Source organism: Eurosta solidaginis, chromosome 3 (assembly GCF_040869045.1).
Source record: "Eurosta solidaginis isolate ZX-2024a chromosome 3, ASM4086904v1, whole genome shotgun sequence".
Lineage (NCBI taxonomy): Eukaryota > Metazoa > Arthropoda > Insecta > Diptera > Tephritidae > Eurosta > Eurosta solidaginis.
Window position 1 is genome coordinate 233,192,064 of NC_090321.1, and position 18,363 is coordinate 233,210,426.

General features: G+C 40.6%; 2 protein-coding genes across 2 annotated transcripts; both read left to right on the top strand.

Moving 5' to 3' along the window:
• Positions 1–761: 761 nt before the first annotated feature.
• LOC137245240 (uncharacterized) lies at positions 762–1,411 on the top strand. The gene is made up of 2 exons (XM_067775581.1): positions 762–1,214; positions 1,271–1,411. The coding sequence occupies exons 1-2, from the start codon at positions 938–940 to the stop codon at positions 1,348–1,350; spliced, it is 357 nt and encodes a 118-aa protein (XP_067631682.1). The 5' UTR covers positions 762–937; the 3' UTR covers positions 1,351–1,411.
• Positions 1,296–17,804, top strand: Gint3 (GDI interacting protein 3). The gene is made up of 6 exons (XM_067775580.1): positions 1,296–1,434; positions 14,154–14,633; positions 14,704–14,798; positions 14,857–15,280; positions 17,098–17,246; positions 17,305–17,804. The coding sequence occupies exons 1-6, from the start codon at positions 1,381–1,383 to the stop codon at positions 17,408–17,410; spliced, it is 1,308 nt and encodes a 435-aa protein (XP_067631681.1). The 5' UTR covers positions 1,296–1,380; the 3' UTR covers positions 17,411–17,804.
• The last annotated feature ends 559 nt before the right edge of the window (positions 17,805–18,363 follow it).

Sequence of the window (18,363 nt, forward strand, 5' to 3'; positions counted from 1 at the left end):
TACAGTAAACAATCATTTATGACACTTTTTGATAGTTAGAGTGTCAGCACTGATCGAGGAAAAGGAATGAGAGTGAGCAGTACGGCTATATACTTAATCAGTAGGCGATGTTGGTGTATAAGAAGGAGACAAAAACTCACACGTACACAGTTGTTTACATCACATTTGCGCAAGTCCCCTTAAGTTTGTGATAGAAAGTTTGTATGAGGCGCTGATCGTTAGGTTGACATTGCTGACAATCAGATGATAGTCATATGATAGTCAGTATTCTTGTGGGTAAAGTAAAGAAATACCGTAAATTATTACTCTTATCTGGTTCGGTGCCGCCAAAAAGAAACATTGGTAATTCTATGCGACAAGCATTCTCGTGCGATTCTTTGGTAATAGCCTAGAACCGGGGTCGACAGCGAACAGCCGTCCAAAAAGGTCGGGACAGATGTCAGAAGACGCGTCTTGACATCAGGTTTATTAATCCGAAATTGGGGTGGCATCCATAGTATTTTTGCGCAAAGAAAATTACCCTGGCCGGTCCACCGATGAGTTTGAAACAAAATTATATCTAAAATTTTTTTCAGTGCACAAAATCAATCTTACAGAAATACCCAGTGCTGCCACACGGCGAGAAACTGAGCTCTGTTATAATTTGACGTTTTCTTTCAACTTTTAGTTGACAATAGAAAGCATTGGAATGAAGGAAAAGGCGAAAGACAATAGACCAATCAGCTGCGTCACAGAATTCATTGACTTTTCTTTATTAACTGTTCTACATTTGTCATCAGTGATTATTGGGCTAAAATTGAGTGAAAAATATATAATGATTGCGAAAGTATCATTGTTTTAATTTTGTTTGACGATTTCAACATTGAGGTAGTGTAAAGGCTGCGTACATTTTTTGTAAATTCTAGATACTGCAATTCGCTAGCATACGTCACACCAAATGAATGTCGATTCCTTCCAACAGTCTCTAAATCAATCACTGCAAGCCCTTACATTACATCTTGAAGAATTTGTGGGCGTGGCAGTGCAGACAGTGACATTATTACAACATAAGTTTTCGGAAACCACACGCTATTGGAATAGCCCTATCGAAGTATCAGAATTACAATTGACGTTATTCAAAGTATTGCTGGTGCTCCTCTTGGGCACCGCCGGGCTCATTGCATACTCGTGGCGTATTTACGGCAAAGTTATTACTAAAAAATTCGTGCGACCAAGTATGTAGTATTTTACTAGTTTTTCATAATATATATTTCACATCAATTATTTACAGGTTCATTTAAGGAGATTGAAGAGTTGAAACTATTTGTGGCTAAGTTAAAATTGCCAAAAGATTATACACCCAGGATCTAAAGCAATTTTTGATTCTAAAGTAATACAAACATGTCTAAAATTAAAAAATTCTTCTCACGCAAAAAGGAGGAGGCAGCATTTAAGGTAAACTTTATGGTCTATACTGTCCTCCATAGTCAAAAGGCAGTAAAGTTCACTTGCTCGTTTAAAACGACACTTAATTTAGTTTTAGTTTAATTTCTTTAGTCTATGATCAAAAAATCTTACAGACCAGATATAAAAAATTAACAAGTAAGGAAGGTTAAGTTCGGGTGTAACCGAACATTACATACTCAGTTGAGAGCTATGGTGACAACATAAAGGAAAATAACCATGTAGGAAAATGAACCGAGGGAAACCCTGGAATGTGTTTGTATGACATGTCTATCAAATGAAAGGCACTAAAGAGTATTTTATGAGGGAGTGGGCCATATTTCTATAGATGGACGCCATTTAGGGATATCGCCATAAAGGTGGATCAGGGTTGACTCTAGAATTTGTTTGTACGATATGGGTATCAAATGAAAGGCGTTAATGAGTATTTTAAAAGGGAGTAATCCTTAGTTCCATAGGTGGACGCCGTTTCGAGATATCTCCATAAAGGTGGACCAGGGGTGACCCTAGAATTTGTACAATATGGGTATAAAAAAAAAAGGTGCTAATGAGTATTTTAAAAGGGAGTGATCCTTAGTTCCATAGGTGGACGCCGTTTCCAGATATCGCCATAAAGGTGGACCAGGAGTGACCCTAGTATTTGTTTGTACGATATGGGTATCAAATTAAAGGTATTAGGTATTAATGAGGGTTTTAAAAGGGAGTGCTGGTAGTTGTATATAGGTGGTCGCTTTTTCGAGATATCGACATAAAGGTGGACCAGGGGTGACTCTAGAATGCGTTTGTACAGTATGGGTATCAAACGAAAGGTGTTAATGAGTATTTTAAAAGGGAGTGGGCCTTCGTTCTATAGGTGGTCGCCTTTTCGAGATATCTTCATAAAGGTGGACCAGGGGTGACTCTAGAATATGTTTGTACGATATGGGTATCAAATGAAAGGTGTTAATGAGTATTTTAAAAGGGCGTGGGACTTAGTTCTATAGGTGGACGCCTTTTCGAGATATCGCCATAAAGGTGGCTCTAGAATGTGTTTGTACGATATTGGTATCAAATTAAAGGTATTAATGAGAGTTTTAAAAGGGAGTGGTGGTAGTTGTATATGTGAAGGCGTTTTCCAGATATCGACAAAAATATGGACCAGGGTGACCCAGAACATCATCTGTTGGATACCGCTAATTTATTTATATATGCAATACCTGCAAAGATTTCAAGGGTTTTTTATTTCGCCCTGCAGAACTTTTTCATTTTCTTCTACTTAATATGGTAGGTGTCACAACCATTTTACAAAGTTTTTTCCAAAGTTATATTTCGCGTCAAAAAACCAATCCAATTACCATGTTTCATCCCTTTTTTCGTATTTGGTATAGAATTATGGCATTTTTTTTCATTTTTCGTAATTTTCGATATCGAAAAAGTGGGCGTGGTCATAGTCGGATTTCGTTAATTTTTTATACCAAGATAAAGTGCGTTAAGATAAGTACGTGAACTAAGTTCAGTAAAGATATGTCGATTTTTGCTGTAGTTATCGTGTTAACGGCCATGCGGAAGGACAGACGGACGACTGTGTATAAAAACTGGGCGTGGCTTCAGCCGATTTCGCCCAGAAAACAGTTAGCGTCATAAAATCTATGCCCCTACCAAATTTCAAAAGGATTGGTAAATTTTTGTTCGACTTATGGCATTAAAAGTATCCTAGACAAATTAAATGAAAAAGGGCGGAGCCACGCCCATTTTGAAATTTCCTTTTATTTTTGTATTTTGTTGCACCATATCATTACTGGAGTTGAATGTTGACATAATTTACTTATATACTATAAAGATATAAAATTTTTTGTTAAAATTTTACTTTAAAAAAAATTTTTTTTAAAGTGGGCGTGGTCCCTCTCCGATTTTGCTAATTTTTATTAAGCGTACATATAGTAATAGGAGTAACGTTCCTGCCGTTCATCATGATATCTTCAACGACTGCCAAATTACTCACCTACCAAATTTCATCGCTTTATCTGTCTTTGGTAATGAATTATTGCACTTTTTCGGTTTTTCGAAATTTTCGATATCGAAAAAGTGGGCGTGGTTATAGTCCGATATCGTTCATTTTAAATAGCGATCTGAGATGAGTGCTCAGGAACCTACATACCAAATTTCATCAAGATACCTCAAAATTTACTCAAGTTATCGTGTTAACGGACGGACGGACGGACGGACATGGCTCAGTCAAATTTTTTTTTCGATCCTGATGATTTTGATATATGGAAGTCTATATCTATCTCGATTCCTTTATACCTGTACAACCAACCGTTATGCAATCAAACTTAATATACTCTGTGAGCTCTGCTCAACTGAGTATAAAAAAATCTTATAAAACAAAATATAACAGCTAACAAATATTTAAACAAAAAATATATCAGTAAACATAAATAGAATATATTGTCAAATTAAGAAAATATTAATAGCTGACTTGGAGGTGTCTGGACAAAGAGAAATCAATATTTACAGCTGTTGCGAGTCTATTAATTTCGGTGAGGACGCGAAATATTGGAATAAATTTATGGTAATTGGCCCGAATAGAAGACAAATAAAACAGGAGAAATGATCGAAGCGCTCTTAGAGGCACATTAAACGGTATGTTGCCCAGAAGAACTGGACAGTCCAAAGAGCCTGCAATGCGATCATAGATCTTTGTTGTTTCAAGTGATTGCAAATTGATAAGTTTGCAACGAGTGGAATAAGATGGCAACGGATCATCAAAATTTAAAGAATACAAGGCAAAGCTAACAAACTTTCTTTGAGCTTTTTCTACTCTGGCCGAATGACTGCTATAGATAGGGTTCAAAATAATATAAGCATATTCTAATTTAGAGCGTACCAAAGAGATGTGTAGGGTTTTCCTGGTATAAGGATCTCTAAAAATCACATTGCGGAAAAGATTGTTGGTACGGCACCAGTCAACCAGTTTGTTAAGGTCATTTTGCAGAAGGGAAGCATTCGAAAGGGAATTGATTCTACGGAGGAGTTTAAGGTCATCAGTATAGAGAATGAAACTAGAGTTTTTGAAGCAGAAACAAATATGATTAATAAAAAGTACTAACAGGAGAGGACCAAGAATACGGACCAATGGTACTCCAGATATTGGGCCAAAGAGCGTGACTTAATATTTTCAATTTCAACTCACATGAGCCAACTCGTTAGGTAGGATTCTAACCAAGGTCAGAACACAGAGTGGAAGCCAATACACTCCAGCTTATATAAGAGGATATGGTGGGAGACTTTATCAAAAGCCTTCGAGAAGTCAGTGTATATAGCATTGAGATCTGTCCTTGAATGCGGAGATACAAAAATCAGAAAAGGAGGCCAAGTTAGTGACGGTAGAGTGTCCAGCAACAAAACCATTTTGATTTGATTCAACGATGATCTTAATTTTAAATATTGTAACGAATTTATTTGCGAATCCTCTTATTTGCAATCCTCTGCTAAGTTCGAATCACTAAACTGTTGAATAAATAACTCCAATATTGAATAATGGAAAAATGGCCTTTAATAAAATACTTCACAATAACACTCAAACTGTGCAACGAATAGCTTAATAACCAAACTGATATCTTAAAGGAAACTGACTTTCAAAATAATAGTGCTATTGCTCGCTAGATATCGTCTTACTCGTAACTGCTTGACAATTCAAATCAAACTGAATTACTTCTTACTCGCCTGCCCCGCTTTTATAGTTTACGCTGCATAATTCTAGGCTCTTCGATTTCCAAAAGTTACTAGTTAGTTCGGCTACAAAATTGCCAGCCACAACTACGTGCACAAATTATTGCTCTCTCTTGTGACAACTCAAATAAGATATATGCATGTGTTTGTGCATTGCCGCTCCGCTGCTCGTATACGTACATATGTGTAGACGCAATTATTTATTCGTTTATGTAGATACATAAAGATTGAATTATTGATGTGAATGTTTGTAGTTTGCAGTCTCTCGCGCGCACATAGGCATATAAGTAAATGCATCTGTGTGTGACTTCTCTCTGGCTTGCCTTATATATGTGTATACTTGATTTAATTATTAACGTAAATACTGCTTGGTATGGCCTTAGCATCGCCTTAGTGATGGGATAATTTAGTGATGCTAATATCCGTGACACTGCCCTCCACCTAAGTCTGATCGTCCCGATCAGACAAATTTCTCGATCTAAACTTTGCTAGCCTTTCCAAATGGACCACTTTCATTTTGGTTCGTTGTTGTTGTTGTTGTTGTTGTAGCAGTGCTTCGCCCCACCTAACAGACGCGACCGATCACAAACTGTCATCAATATCCTCTAACGGGAGTCCAAGGAAACTTGCTGTTTCAACAGGGGTGGACCATAGGGAAAGGGGTGTTAGAGGCGTTGGTTCCACATTACAATTAAAGAGATGGTTGGTGTCATGTGGGGACACATTGCAAGCGGGGCATACATTTTGTATGTCGGGGTTGATTCTGGATAGGTAAGAGTTTAACCTGTTACAGTATCCAGAACGAAGTTGAGCCAGAGTGACACGCGTTTCCCTGGGGAGTATGCGTTCCTCTTCCGCAAGTTTTGGATACTTTACTTTGAGTACTGGGTTCACCGGGCAATTCCCGGCATAAAGGTCCGACGCCTGTTTGTGGAGTTCACCAAGGACCTGCTTATGTTTTTTCGCTTCATACGGCTGTGTTCTCAGATGCCGTATTTCCTCAAAATGCTTACGGAGATGACTCCTTAAGCCCCTAGGCGGTGCTGGCTCGTCAATCAGATGTCTGTTGGGATGCCCAGGTTTCTGGGTATTCAACAGGAACTGTTTGGTCAGCATCTCGTTTCTTTCCCTGATGGGGAGTATTCTCGCCTCATTATGTAGATGGTGTTCTGGGGACATAAGAAGACAGCCCGTGGCAATTCTGAGAGCAGTATTTTGGCAGGCCTGTAGCTTCTTCCAGTGGGTAATTTTTAGGCTTGGCGACCATATGGGTGACGCGTAGCACGTAATCGGCTGGCTAATTGCTTTGTATGTAGTCATGAGCGTTTCTTTATCTTTTCCCCAGGTACTGCCAGCAAGCGATTTGAGGATTTTGTTACGGCTCTGAATTCTCGGAACAATTGCGGCTGCGTGCTCACCAAAATGTAGATCCTGATCAAACGTCACACCCAAGATTTTGGGGTGTAGGACAGTCGGTAGCGTAGAGCCATCGACGTGGATGTTCAAAATGGTCGACATTTGGGACGTCCATGTTGTAAATAAGGTCGCGGAAGATTTAGTCGGTGATAATGCCAGGTTTCGCGAGGCGAAAAAACTGGAGAGATCAGGGAGGTAGCCGTTTATTTTATTGCATAGCTCATCGATCTGTGGGCCTGGGCCTGTGACCATTACTGTGCAGTCATCTGCGTAGGAAACGATTGTGACTCCTTCCGGTGGTGAAGGTAGCTTAGATATGTAGAAATTAAACAAAAGTGGGGATAGGACACCACCCTGTGGCACCCCTTGTTTAATTCTCCTTGGCTTTGATGTTTCGTTTCTAAATAGCACCGATGCCTGCCGACCACCCAGATAATTTGCGGTCCACCTTTTAAGACATGGGGGAAGGGTAGACCCTTCCAGGTCTTGCAGTAACGAGCCATGGTTGACCGTATCAAAAGCTTTTGATAGGTCTAGCGCTACGAGTACTGTTCTATGGTGGGGGTTTTGATTTAAACCGCAATTTATCTGGGTGCTGATGGCATTTAGCGCGGAGGTAGTGCTATGGAGTTTTCTGAAGCCATGCTGATGGGAGGCTAGTTGCAAATTTGCTTGGAAATAAGGGAGCAAAATGGCTTCGAACGTCTTTGCTACTGGCGATAGGAGAGATATCGGAGGATACGACTCTCCTATGTTAGCTGGTTTACCAGGCTTTAGTAGCGGGACCACCTTGGCCATTCTCCATTTCTCGGGTATGACAAAGGTGGAAAGAGACAGGTTGAAGACCTGCGCTAAATATTTGAAATCCTCTTTCCCTAGGCTTTTAAGCATCGGCATGGCTATGCCGTCTGGGCCCACTGCTTTGGATGGTTTAGCGCGACCAATGGCGTCCTCAACCTCTTTAGCGGTGATGGTGATTGGTGACGCGCTGAATTTGTGTTTATGTGCGTGTCTGTTGGCCCTCCGTCTAACTTTGTCGACCGTAGAATGCATTATATATTGTCGGCAGAAAGCGCTCGCGCATTTTTTCGCGTCCGACAGCACTTTGTCGCCAAAGGCGATGGAAACTTTGTCTTTGTGCTTAGTCGGATTCGATAGGGACTTTACGGTGGACCAAAGTTTACCCACACCGGTAGAGAGGTTACAACCTCTTAGGTGCTCCTCCCATTTCGCCCGCTTGTGTTCATCCACAAGCAATCTGATGCGTTGGTTTATATCCCTTATTTGGGGGTCGCCTGGATCAAGCTGCCTTATAAGGTCACGTTCTCTCGCTAAGTTTGCGGCCTCCGCCGGGAAGTGGGGCCGGATTTCGGGAATTCTCCCGGCGGGAATGAAACGTGCCGAGGCGGATTCAATGACCTTGCGGAAGGCACGCTCCCCTTGGCGGGCATCAGTCGGGATAGGGAGGGCAGCAAAGAGATTGTCTGTAAAGGATTTATATTCTTCCCACTTTCCTTTTTTAAAGTTTATGAAAGTGCGTTTTTCGGTGACGATGAAGTCGGCGGTACGCTCGAGCGAAACAAGTATAGGCAGGTGGTCGGATGCCAATGATACCATCGGCTGCCAGTTGACGCAGTTTACGAGTTCTGCGCTCACGATTGAGATATCTGGCGAACTGTGACAGCTTCCTACCATACGTGTGGGGGCGTCTCCGTTTATTGTGCAGAACGTCGTTTCTTCTATTTGATCCGCCAACATCTCGCCCCTACTGTCCGCCCGCAAATTTGAATGCCATAGATCATGATGGGCATTGAAGTCGCCTAAAATAATGCGATTGTTTCCAGTGAGTAAGGCTCTGATATTAGGGCGGTATCCACCGGGGCAACAGGTGGCAGGGGGGATGTAGATGTTGATGATTTCTAGGTTTGCATCGCCTGACCGGACAGATAGGCCTTGACGTTCTAAGACGTTGTCCCTGCGGTCGATGCCAGGATCAAATATGTGATACTGCACAGAGTGGTGTATTATAAACGCGAGGCCGCCTCCATTTCCGCTCTCGCGATCTTTTCTGTGGACATTATACCCAGAGCAGGTCTGCAATGCAGATCGTGCTGTGAGTTTAGTCTCTTGAATCGCAGCAATGCGGATGTTGTGCCGCTTCATAAAATTGACTATCTCCGTAATCTTCCCAGTTAGTCCATTACAGTTTAACTGCAGAATTCTGAAGTGCATGAGGGGAGACGTCGCCACTCTGGGGGTAAGTGACGGGTGACTACGCCTGGGTTGAGGAAGGCCAGGACGCAATTGCTGTTGTGGCCCTGGGACTGGGCGTCCTTGGGCAAGCATTGGGGTACCCGGATGATTTGGGTTTGCGACCTGGCAACATGGCGCGATGAAACCCGTCGAGGGGTTGCCGTCGCGGAGACCAGAACATCTAGGAAAGTGGCACCACCCAAGGCAGGAGCTGCATTGGGCGGATGTCGCAAACATATATATTCTGTGCTGGCAAACGGTGCAAACGGAGGTAGGGACTAAGAGTCTGGTTCCCTGACCTACACGATTGCTGCCGGAAAAGAGGGGGGGGGGGGGGGGGAAGACAGGGGCAGGGGCTGTTGCTCAGCATTGCTTCCGACTCTACTACGAAGATTGTAGTTATGAGTGGTAGCAGCTGTTTGAGTTGTTGGCGCCGTAAGGCGCGAGCAGCAGCGGGTACTTGTTGTGGCTTGCTGAGCAGCGGGGCTGCTGGAAGGTAATGGGGGGGCGCTTAGACGTAGACTGCGAGGCGCCCTTGGGCGTGAACAGCAAGGAGCCACAAAAGATTTATAAAAGTTACGTGGACGTCGAGTTTTGGGATCAAGCCCAGAACAACCTGTCCGATGCAACCATCCCTTACACGAGACACACTGAACAGAGTATGACCGTCCTAAAAAGATTCTTTTCCGGCAGATGCAGCAAAACCATTTCTCAGGACCGGGGTCAGGAGACGGACCCGGATTGGATTCGATACCTTCCCGGAGCAAGAGAATATGGAGCAGTCCTGCTGCAAGGAGCTGCTGGGAGGATGACAATTTATGGGAGGGACGAAACAAATTAAATGGGGTTACACTGAAATGACAGTCCTTGGTCGGGAAAAATCCCGAGTCGCTCCGGTACATAGAACCGACTGCCTTGGGAAGCGATTTTGGTTCGTGGTTTCTCAATGCTTTGTATGCGGTAGATAGTATCACTGATCTTCTTCACAACCTTGTACGGGCCTTCCCCACTGCACCGAAATTTGGATGGAACACATTTCCGCCGGTGAGGGTTGTATAACAGTACCAAATCTCCCGCCAAGAAACCTTTCGAATTATTTTCCTTGTCGTACCTGTGTTTCATCTTACTACTCATTATCCTGAATCGTTCCCTCGCACTCTGTTGCTTGACCAATGAAGAACTACTTCGCAGAGCTTGCGCTGGACGGATTTCCTTTGCATAATCAGTATCGTTCCGACGCTTCACAACAGTAGTGTGCCTTGGCTTGAAACCACCCTTGCATTCTTTCTTCGTTTCAGTACGTCCGTTAGGGCTTTTTAATGCCAGTGTTTCTCTCACAGGTACCTTCGGTTTTGATTTGTTTGGCCCATTTGTTCCATCAACCTTTACCTTTGAATTTCGTGGCCCTCGTCGAGTCTTCTCCACCAGTATCCGATTACTGCTGAACCCTTTTTCCAAAGTAAAGTTAAGTGGCACATCTTGGTTCTCATAACGCATCACCCTTCTCTGCATATCGATCTTGATGTCATGGTCAACCAAGAAATCCACTCCCAATATAACTTCATCAACAATCTCCGCCACAACAAATTTGTGTAGAACCATGACCTTCCCAATCAATACTTCACATATCACTTCTCCCTGAACTTCGTTATACTCGCCAGTGACCGTACGCAACTTTGCTTCAGGTAACGGTTTTACTCTCCTGTTGACCAAGTCAGATCGGATCAAGGAATGAGATGCGCCCGTATCTACAGTCAGTATTCGTTCGTTGCCATCCACATTCCCTCTGACGGTAAGACTGCTCGATTTTCTACCAATTTGCGACACAGATATCACAGGGCATTCAATAGCTGGATCTAGCTCTCTACCTCTTACTCGCTCTTGCTCATCTCCTCCAGCTTTGCGTTTACGGCCACCCACATAGTTGGAACTATTAGGACCAAGATCGCAATGACGTGCAATGTGACCTGGGTTGCCGCACTTGAAACATTTAATAACTCCGGCATTCTTCTGTTGTGATCCCTTCAGTGCTTCCAAAATTGTGTCTACCCATTCTGGCCTTTCTACTTCTACACGATGAGCCTTATATGCTGGTTTACTTAATAGGGAGGCAGTTTCCTGAGTCAATGCATGTGATACCGTTTCAGCAAATGTCAGTTTTGGGTTCGCGTATGTAGCTCGCTTCGTTTCCACGTCTCGTATGCCATTTATAAAACTGGATTTTTACCCTCTCGGTGTATTCCACGGGTGCGTCCGCATTTGCGAGATGAGCCAACCTTTCAACATCTGAAGCAAACTCCTGCAATGTCTCATTTGCTTTTTGGTAGCGGTTTTGCAACTCAATTTGGAATATCTGTTTCCTATGCTCGCTTCCGTAACGTCTCTCTAAAGCGCTCATCAATGTTTCGTAGTGGTTCCGCTCGTACTCTGGGATGGTCTGTAAGATTTCCGCGGCAGGCCCTTTCAGTGCCACGAACAGAGCTGCAACTTTATCTTCAGCATTCCATTGGTTCACTGCTGCGGTCTTCTCAAACTGTAGCTTAAAGACCTGAAAAGGAACAGAACCGTCAAAGGATGGTGTCTTTACCTTTGGATTACTCGCTGAAACAGCTGGGCGGTTTAGTTGTAACTGCTCCATACGACCTTTTAACGCTTCTATTTCGGCATCAATTTTGTCCTCGAGTTGTAAAATTTTTGCATCCTGCTCTTCCAGTTTCACAAAGAGCTGCGCTGATACCTGTTCCGAAATTTGTGCCGACATTTCAGATATACGTGCCTCTTGCGCTTCCAGTTGAGATGCCAAATATGTCTTCTGTTCTTCCAATTGTGCCTCCATCTTTGATGTAATCTGTGTCGACATTTCTGCCATACGCGTTGTGCTTCAATTTTCGATGTTATTCGTGTCTCTTGGGATTCCATCTGTGTTGACATTGTCGATGTTTGAGTGGATATTGCAGCCAAAATCATGTTCAAGTCTGTGCTCGTAACTGTCTGCGATGTTTCGTTTTTCTCTTCAACTTTTGTTACTTCCTCGCCGTCAAGATGAAAGTCATACTTTTCCACATCAATTCCTTCCGCTTCCATTGCCTCTCGTAGCCGTGCCTGAAGTTCAAGTTTAACGCCGCTTGTATTCAATCCACGGCTCTCCAACTCCTTCTTTAGTTGCTGGATCTTCAATTCACTGAACTTTGCCATGTCGTTGTTGTCCTCTGGAATTTATTCAACAATTCCTCTTCTGACACCAATTGTAACGAATTTATTTGCGAATCCTCTTATTTGCAATCCTCTGCTAAGTTCGAATCACTAAACTGTTGAATAAATAACTCCAATATTGAATAATGGAAAAATGGCCTTTAATAAAATACTTCACAATAACACTCAAACTGTGCAACGAATAGCTTAATAACCAAACTGATATCTTAAAGGAAACTGACTTTCAAAATAATAGTGCTATTGCTCGCTAGATATCGTCTTACTCGTAACTGCTTGACAATTCAAATCAAACTGAATTACTTCTTACTCGCCTGCCCCGCTTTTATAGTTTACGCTGCATAATTCTAGGCTCTTCGATTTCCAGAAGTTACTAGTTAGTTCGGCTACAAAATTGCCAGCCACAACTACGTGCACAAATTATTGCTCTCTCTTGTGACAACTCAAATAAGATATATGCATGTGTTTGTGCATTGCCGCTCCGCTGCTCGTATACGTACATATGTGTAGACGCAATTATTTATTCGTTTATGTAGATACATAAAGATTGAATTATTGATGTGAATGTTTGTAGTTTGCAGTCTCTCGCGCGCACATAGGCATATAAGTAAATGCATCTGTGTGTGACTTCTCTCTGGGTTGCCTTATATATGTGTATACTTGATTTAATTATTAACGTAAATACTGCTTGGTATGGCCTTAGCATCGCCTTAGTGATGGGATAATTTAGTGATGCTAATATCCGTGACAATATTTACTTAATTTAACGAAAAAAACCTACTTAGTTTAACGAAGCCCTAAGGCGACTAGGGCCTTACGATGCATGGTTTTTGCAACTAGATCAATGGTATTTCCAAAATCAGTTGCAATCACCGAAACTTCCCTTGACCGTTGAAAGTGTTGTTGTTGACCTCACATGGACTAAATGTATCGTTAATGTTGTGTGTCGGTACTTAGCCGGATATCATTTTTTGGTTCCGGTGCTCAGACCCAAGTGCCCAGGGAATGATCACCATAGCAAGTTCTTTTGGCTGGAATAAATGGGATTTTAGTATTACCTCGATGATGTAAGTGTATAATTTTACAGTAAGGGGCCACAAAGATTTAGGCCTCGATCATCGAAGCTCGCATAAACTTTATTTTTGGGAAAAGAGCTAAGAATGTTGTAACGGTAAGAGGCGACTAAAATTTACAGACTCAAAGGTTCGAGGGATGAAAACATTATTAGTACTAAAAGAAGCTAGCACCAGAATTCAATTCCGGCGGAAGACTGTTCGCAATAAATCTTAGAGGAAGCTTTTTCGACAAAACAAAGTCAAGTTCTCCCTGGCCTGAGCTTTTTCAGCTACACTCACATGAAATCTATTCACACATTCTACCCAACAACTCAAATCTTGTATGTGTAGTGTTTTCCACTTTTTGTTTGTGATGGGCTGTGTTTCGCTTATTATGCCTCATACGGCTGTGTTCTCAGGTGCCTTATTTCCTCATAACGCTTACGGAGATGACCTCTTAAGCCCCTCGGAGGTGTGGCCTCTTTAGTCAGATGGCTGTTGTGATGCCCAGGTTTCTGAGTATTCAACAGAAACTGTTTGTTCAGCATTTCATTTCTCTCCCTAATGGGGAATACTCTCTCCTCATTGTGAAGGTGGTGTTTCTGGGGACATAAGAAGAAAGCCGGTAGCGGTTCTGAGAGCAGTGTTTTGGCAGGCCTGTATTTTCTTCAAGTGAGTAACCTGTGAGAGTAAGGCTTGTATTCATATCGGGGATGCGTAGCATGCAATTGGTCGGCCAATTGCTTTGTAAGTGGTAATGAGCGTATCTTTGTCTTTATCCTAAGTGCTGTCGGCAAGAGATTTCAGGATGTTATTACGGCTCAGGATTTTAGGTACAATTAAATGTAACACCCTATATTTTTGGGTGTAAGACAGTCGCTGCCCAAGGCAGCCGGTTCTATGTACCGGAGCGACTCGAGATTTTTCCCGACCAAGGGGCCTCATTTCAGTGTTACCCCAATTTAATTTGATGTTCTGTATCACGCCCACTGTCATTTAAATTATCAAATGTTAAAATCATGCTAAAAGGCCTTACATTTTTTTTATCTACTATTATTATTGCAGCTTAAAATTGGTGGTGGTATGGGACAGGGTCGCGCTTTGAATGCAGCTGCTCCACCACCATCCAACACATCAAGCTCGAAATCATCAAGTAGTGCTTATGTTCCCCCCAAACGTCAAGAACTAAGCTCTGAAGCGCGTGCAGCAGCCGCAGCAGCTTTAGCACGTTTTGAAAAGAAAGAATCTAAAGATTTCAACACATCATTGGCAGCTATAAAAGCGCAAGCTAAACGTGAATTAGAAGCAGAGCAAAAATTACGATCAGAAGAAAATACTGCGGAGAGTTCCTCAAGCACAACAACGGTAACGAGAAAAAATCTAGCATGCGAAGGAGTATTCTTTCGCTGTCCCTTAATTGGCGAAGAAGTCTTGCCACGTAAGGAATGGAAAGCAAAAATAAAAGAGTTTCTTTATCAACAATTGGAAAGTGAACGTGCATTGACTGCTTGCCTAATAATTTGTAATTGCAATACACGTGAAAAGGTTATAATTTATTTTAGAGATGCTAACATTTCTTTTTCATATTATAATATAAAATACATTTATTTTACAGGCTGATGACTGCATACAAACGCTAACAAAATATCTCGAAAACATTCATAATCATCCGGATGAAGAGAAATACTACAAAATAAGAATGTCCAATAAGTATGTGCATTTCAAATCAAAGTTGTTATAATTCATTAATTTTTGTATTGAATTGCAGAATCTTTAGTGAAAAAGTGCGTTACGTAGAAGGTGCCTTGGACTTTTTGTTGGCTGCTGGTTTTCGTGAAATTGAAATAGATGGCGAACCATTTATGCTTTGGTCTAAGGAAAATGTTGAAAATGATCATGATTTGCCAACATTGATTGATGCATTAAAAAATGCTGAAATTATACAATTGGAATTGGATAGAAATATAAGAGTACTTATGCCATCACAAGCGCGTAATACTGAATTACCTGATGATTTCTATCGTATTTCGCCAGAAGAAATTAAACGTGAACAGCAGCTACGTACTGAAGCTATTGAAAATGCTCAAGTACTACGTACGAAGGCAATGCGTGAACGTGAAGAACAACGCAATTTGCGCTTGTATCGTTTCGCATTAATACGTGTAAAATTTCCAAATGGAATTTATATACAAGTGAGTAAGCGCCTCTGACAAAAAAATTTATTTCGTTACTTTATAGGCTAAGCAGCTGGAATTTATATATAAAACTTTAGCACGACTGCATTTGCTCTTCCTTTTTCTTTACGCCATTTTAAAAGGTCATATAACCCAATTTTTTACTGTAGCCTGTGCTACTCTTGGGGGACACATGATACCATTGTAGCAAGTTGTTTTTGCTAAGACGGTACTTGTTGAGCCAATTGCTGTGGTTGTATTGTAAGAGCTTAAAACCCTGAGTTTTTTGAGTCTATCGTCATGCCAGTAGTCCATATGCACGGGGCAGTATTTTATTAGAATTGTTTTTGAATAATTGATAATCGGATTGATAATATCACTGAAAGTTGCCAGTAGGTTTTTTCCATTTACCACAATGGCTATGTCGGGGTATAGTCTGGATTAGTAAAAGTCTAACTGAATAACCTGCTTTCTTATTCCGACGTTTTGTTCTAATGAGCTTAGGTTGACTAGGTGTGGGTTGGTAAACGGGTTTAGAGGCTATATCAATGCGGATGTACAGGGATAGTTGACGGTCGAAATAAGAAAACAAATCGTTAGGATTTGTTTGGGAGACAAGTTCCTAATAGTGAAGTATTTGCCAAATTCGGTAAGGCAATTAGCTGAAAAAACAAAGAAATTCCAGCGGCTTCTTAGGGAAGTTTTGAATAGTAAAGGTTAAAAATTGTTCTAGATAGATAAAGACTATGCTTTACTGTACTACTAGGATCTCCTAAGTGTTTGCTGTAAGTCAGAAGAAATATAGAGTGAAAAGACTTCTACAACAATAAAAAGAAGACTATCCTTGACTTTAAACTACACAAACTTGAGCATTTGTAATTTCAAATGCTTATGTTATTTAAGGCCCGGTTTTTCAGTACGAGTTCAACTCGGTTTGTCTGTTAAACTACGCTTAAACTTATTATTTGAAAAATAAAGAAATGTGACATGCTAACCTGCGAAGAGATTTTAGGCCGAGATTCTCTTTCAATTTGCGTCGTGCTCCTTTTAATTTTTCCTACAAATTGGCGGGACAGGACCTACTTGTTTTATGCCGACACCGAACGACATCTGCAAGGCAGATGAGTGCGTACCAAACAGTGCCGAGGTGCAACCACTCTTAGAAAAACTTTCTACTGATTGAAAAACCTTAATTATAAAATTTTGATGTTGCTGCTATCAACCAGGTGTTTATTTCTCACAATAAACAGCTGTTGGGTTTGGTGGTACCACCTTGGAGATTTTTTTCAACCCCACCTCAACTCGATATGCAATGTAGGATATCAACTGAAGAAATGTGTTGAATGTTCATTTGAGAACTGTACATTTCTCAAGATCTCTCGAAATAAGGATAATAATTGGAATATATTACTGACGTTGGAGATCAACTCGAAAACTTTTAAGTTTACAAAACTTCTCAAAGGTTGGATAGTGATTGGAGAATGAAGTTGGATATCAACTCGAGAACTATATGGTTTAAGAATAATTAAATAGTGATGCTGGATATCACTTCCGGAACTATATATACAATTTCGCTGGAGAATTGTTTTCCATGTTTGTTAGGTAAACAAAATCCAGCTGTTGCCGTATCTACAATTTTCTAGATAATAAAAAAACCAATGTTGCCGCTAAAAAAGCATACCCCAAAGGCGGCCTTAAACTGTGACTGATAAACTCCTCAGTAGTTTAAATGGAGTTTAAATATGACTAGAGTTTAAGCAAACTTAGTTTAAGTTTAGCTTAACCAACTACTGAAAAATCGGGCCTAAGAATAATTATAATATTTTCTCTTACAGGGTACCTTTAATGTATATGAAAAAATTAGGGATATTTTTGAATTCGTACAGTCGTGTCTTATCGACGAAAATTTGGAATTCAATTTAGTTGTTACCAGTGGTATCAAATTTACCGAAGACGACATGGAAAAGACTTTATATGATTTACGGTAAATGATCATAAATACAATCTTAGTTTTGCTATATACCTTACTTATCCTTTTACAGACTCATTCCAAATATTGTATTGTTTTTTACAATTCCTGGCGCATCCACTTCATATGATACGAACTATTTAAAAGAAGAATTGCTAATGTTGGTGCAAAAGATCTAAAAAAGTTCACCAACTTAAAATTTAATTGAAATAATTTGTTATTGTTTATTAAGTAATATTTAATATTAGTTACAATTTAATTTATATATTTATGTACCTACACATTTGTAACTGTTCAAATAATTTATATTTTGTCACTTTATTAGAATCTGATACATATTCGGGTGTGGTGGTGTTTTAAAATATTTGGTGGTACACATTAGCACATCACATGATTTATCAACATAATTGTAATTTATAATTCAGACTTTGTAGCTTTGATGGTTCCAGAAACACGAGACAATTATTATTGTAATCGAATTTTTGCATAATTATTCTACACTTCGATCGATTGTTAATCATTGCAGAAAAAAAAAAAAATAAAGAAAAAAGATATCCTTGGATAAATCCAGTCCTCAATGCGTATGATTTTTATAATCAGCGTGCTTTGCACACAGAGTATACTAACTTTGATTGGATAACGGTTGGTTGTATAGGTATAAAGGAATCGAGATAGATATAGACTCCCATATATCAAAATCATCAGTATCGAAAAAAAATTTCATTGAGCCATGTCGGTCCGTCCGTCTGTCCGTTAACACGATAACTTGACTAAATTTTGAGGTGTCTTGATGATATTTGGTATGTATGTAGGAAATTTGGTAGCGCACTCATCTCAGATCGCTATTTAAAATGAACGAAATCGCACGCCCACTTTTTCGACATCGAAAATTTCGAAAAACCGAAAAAGTGCGATAATTCATTACCAAAAAACGGATAAAGCGATGAAACTTGGTAACTGAGCTGACCTTATGACGCAGAATAAAAAATTAGTAAAATTTTGGACAATGGGCGTGGCGCCGCCCACTTTTAAAAGAAGGTAATTTAAAAGTTTTCCAAGCTGTAATTTGGCAGTTGTTGAAAATATCATGATGAAATTTGGCAGGAACGTTATTCCTATTACTTATGTGTGC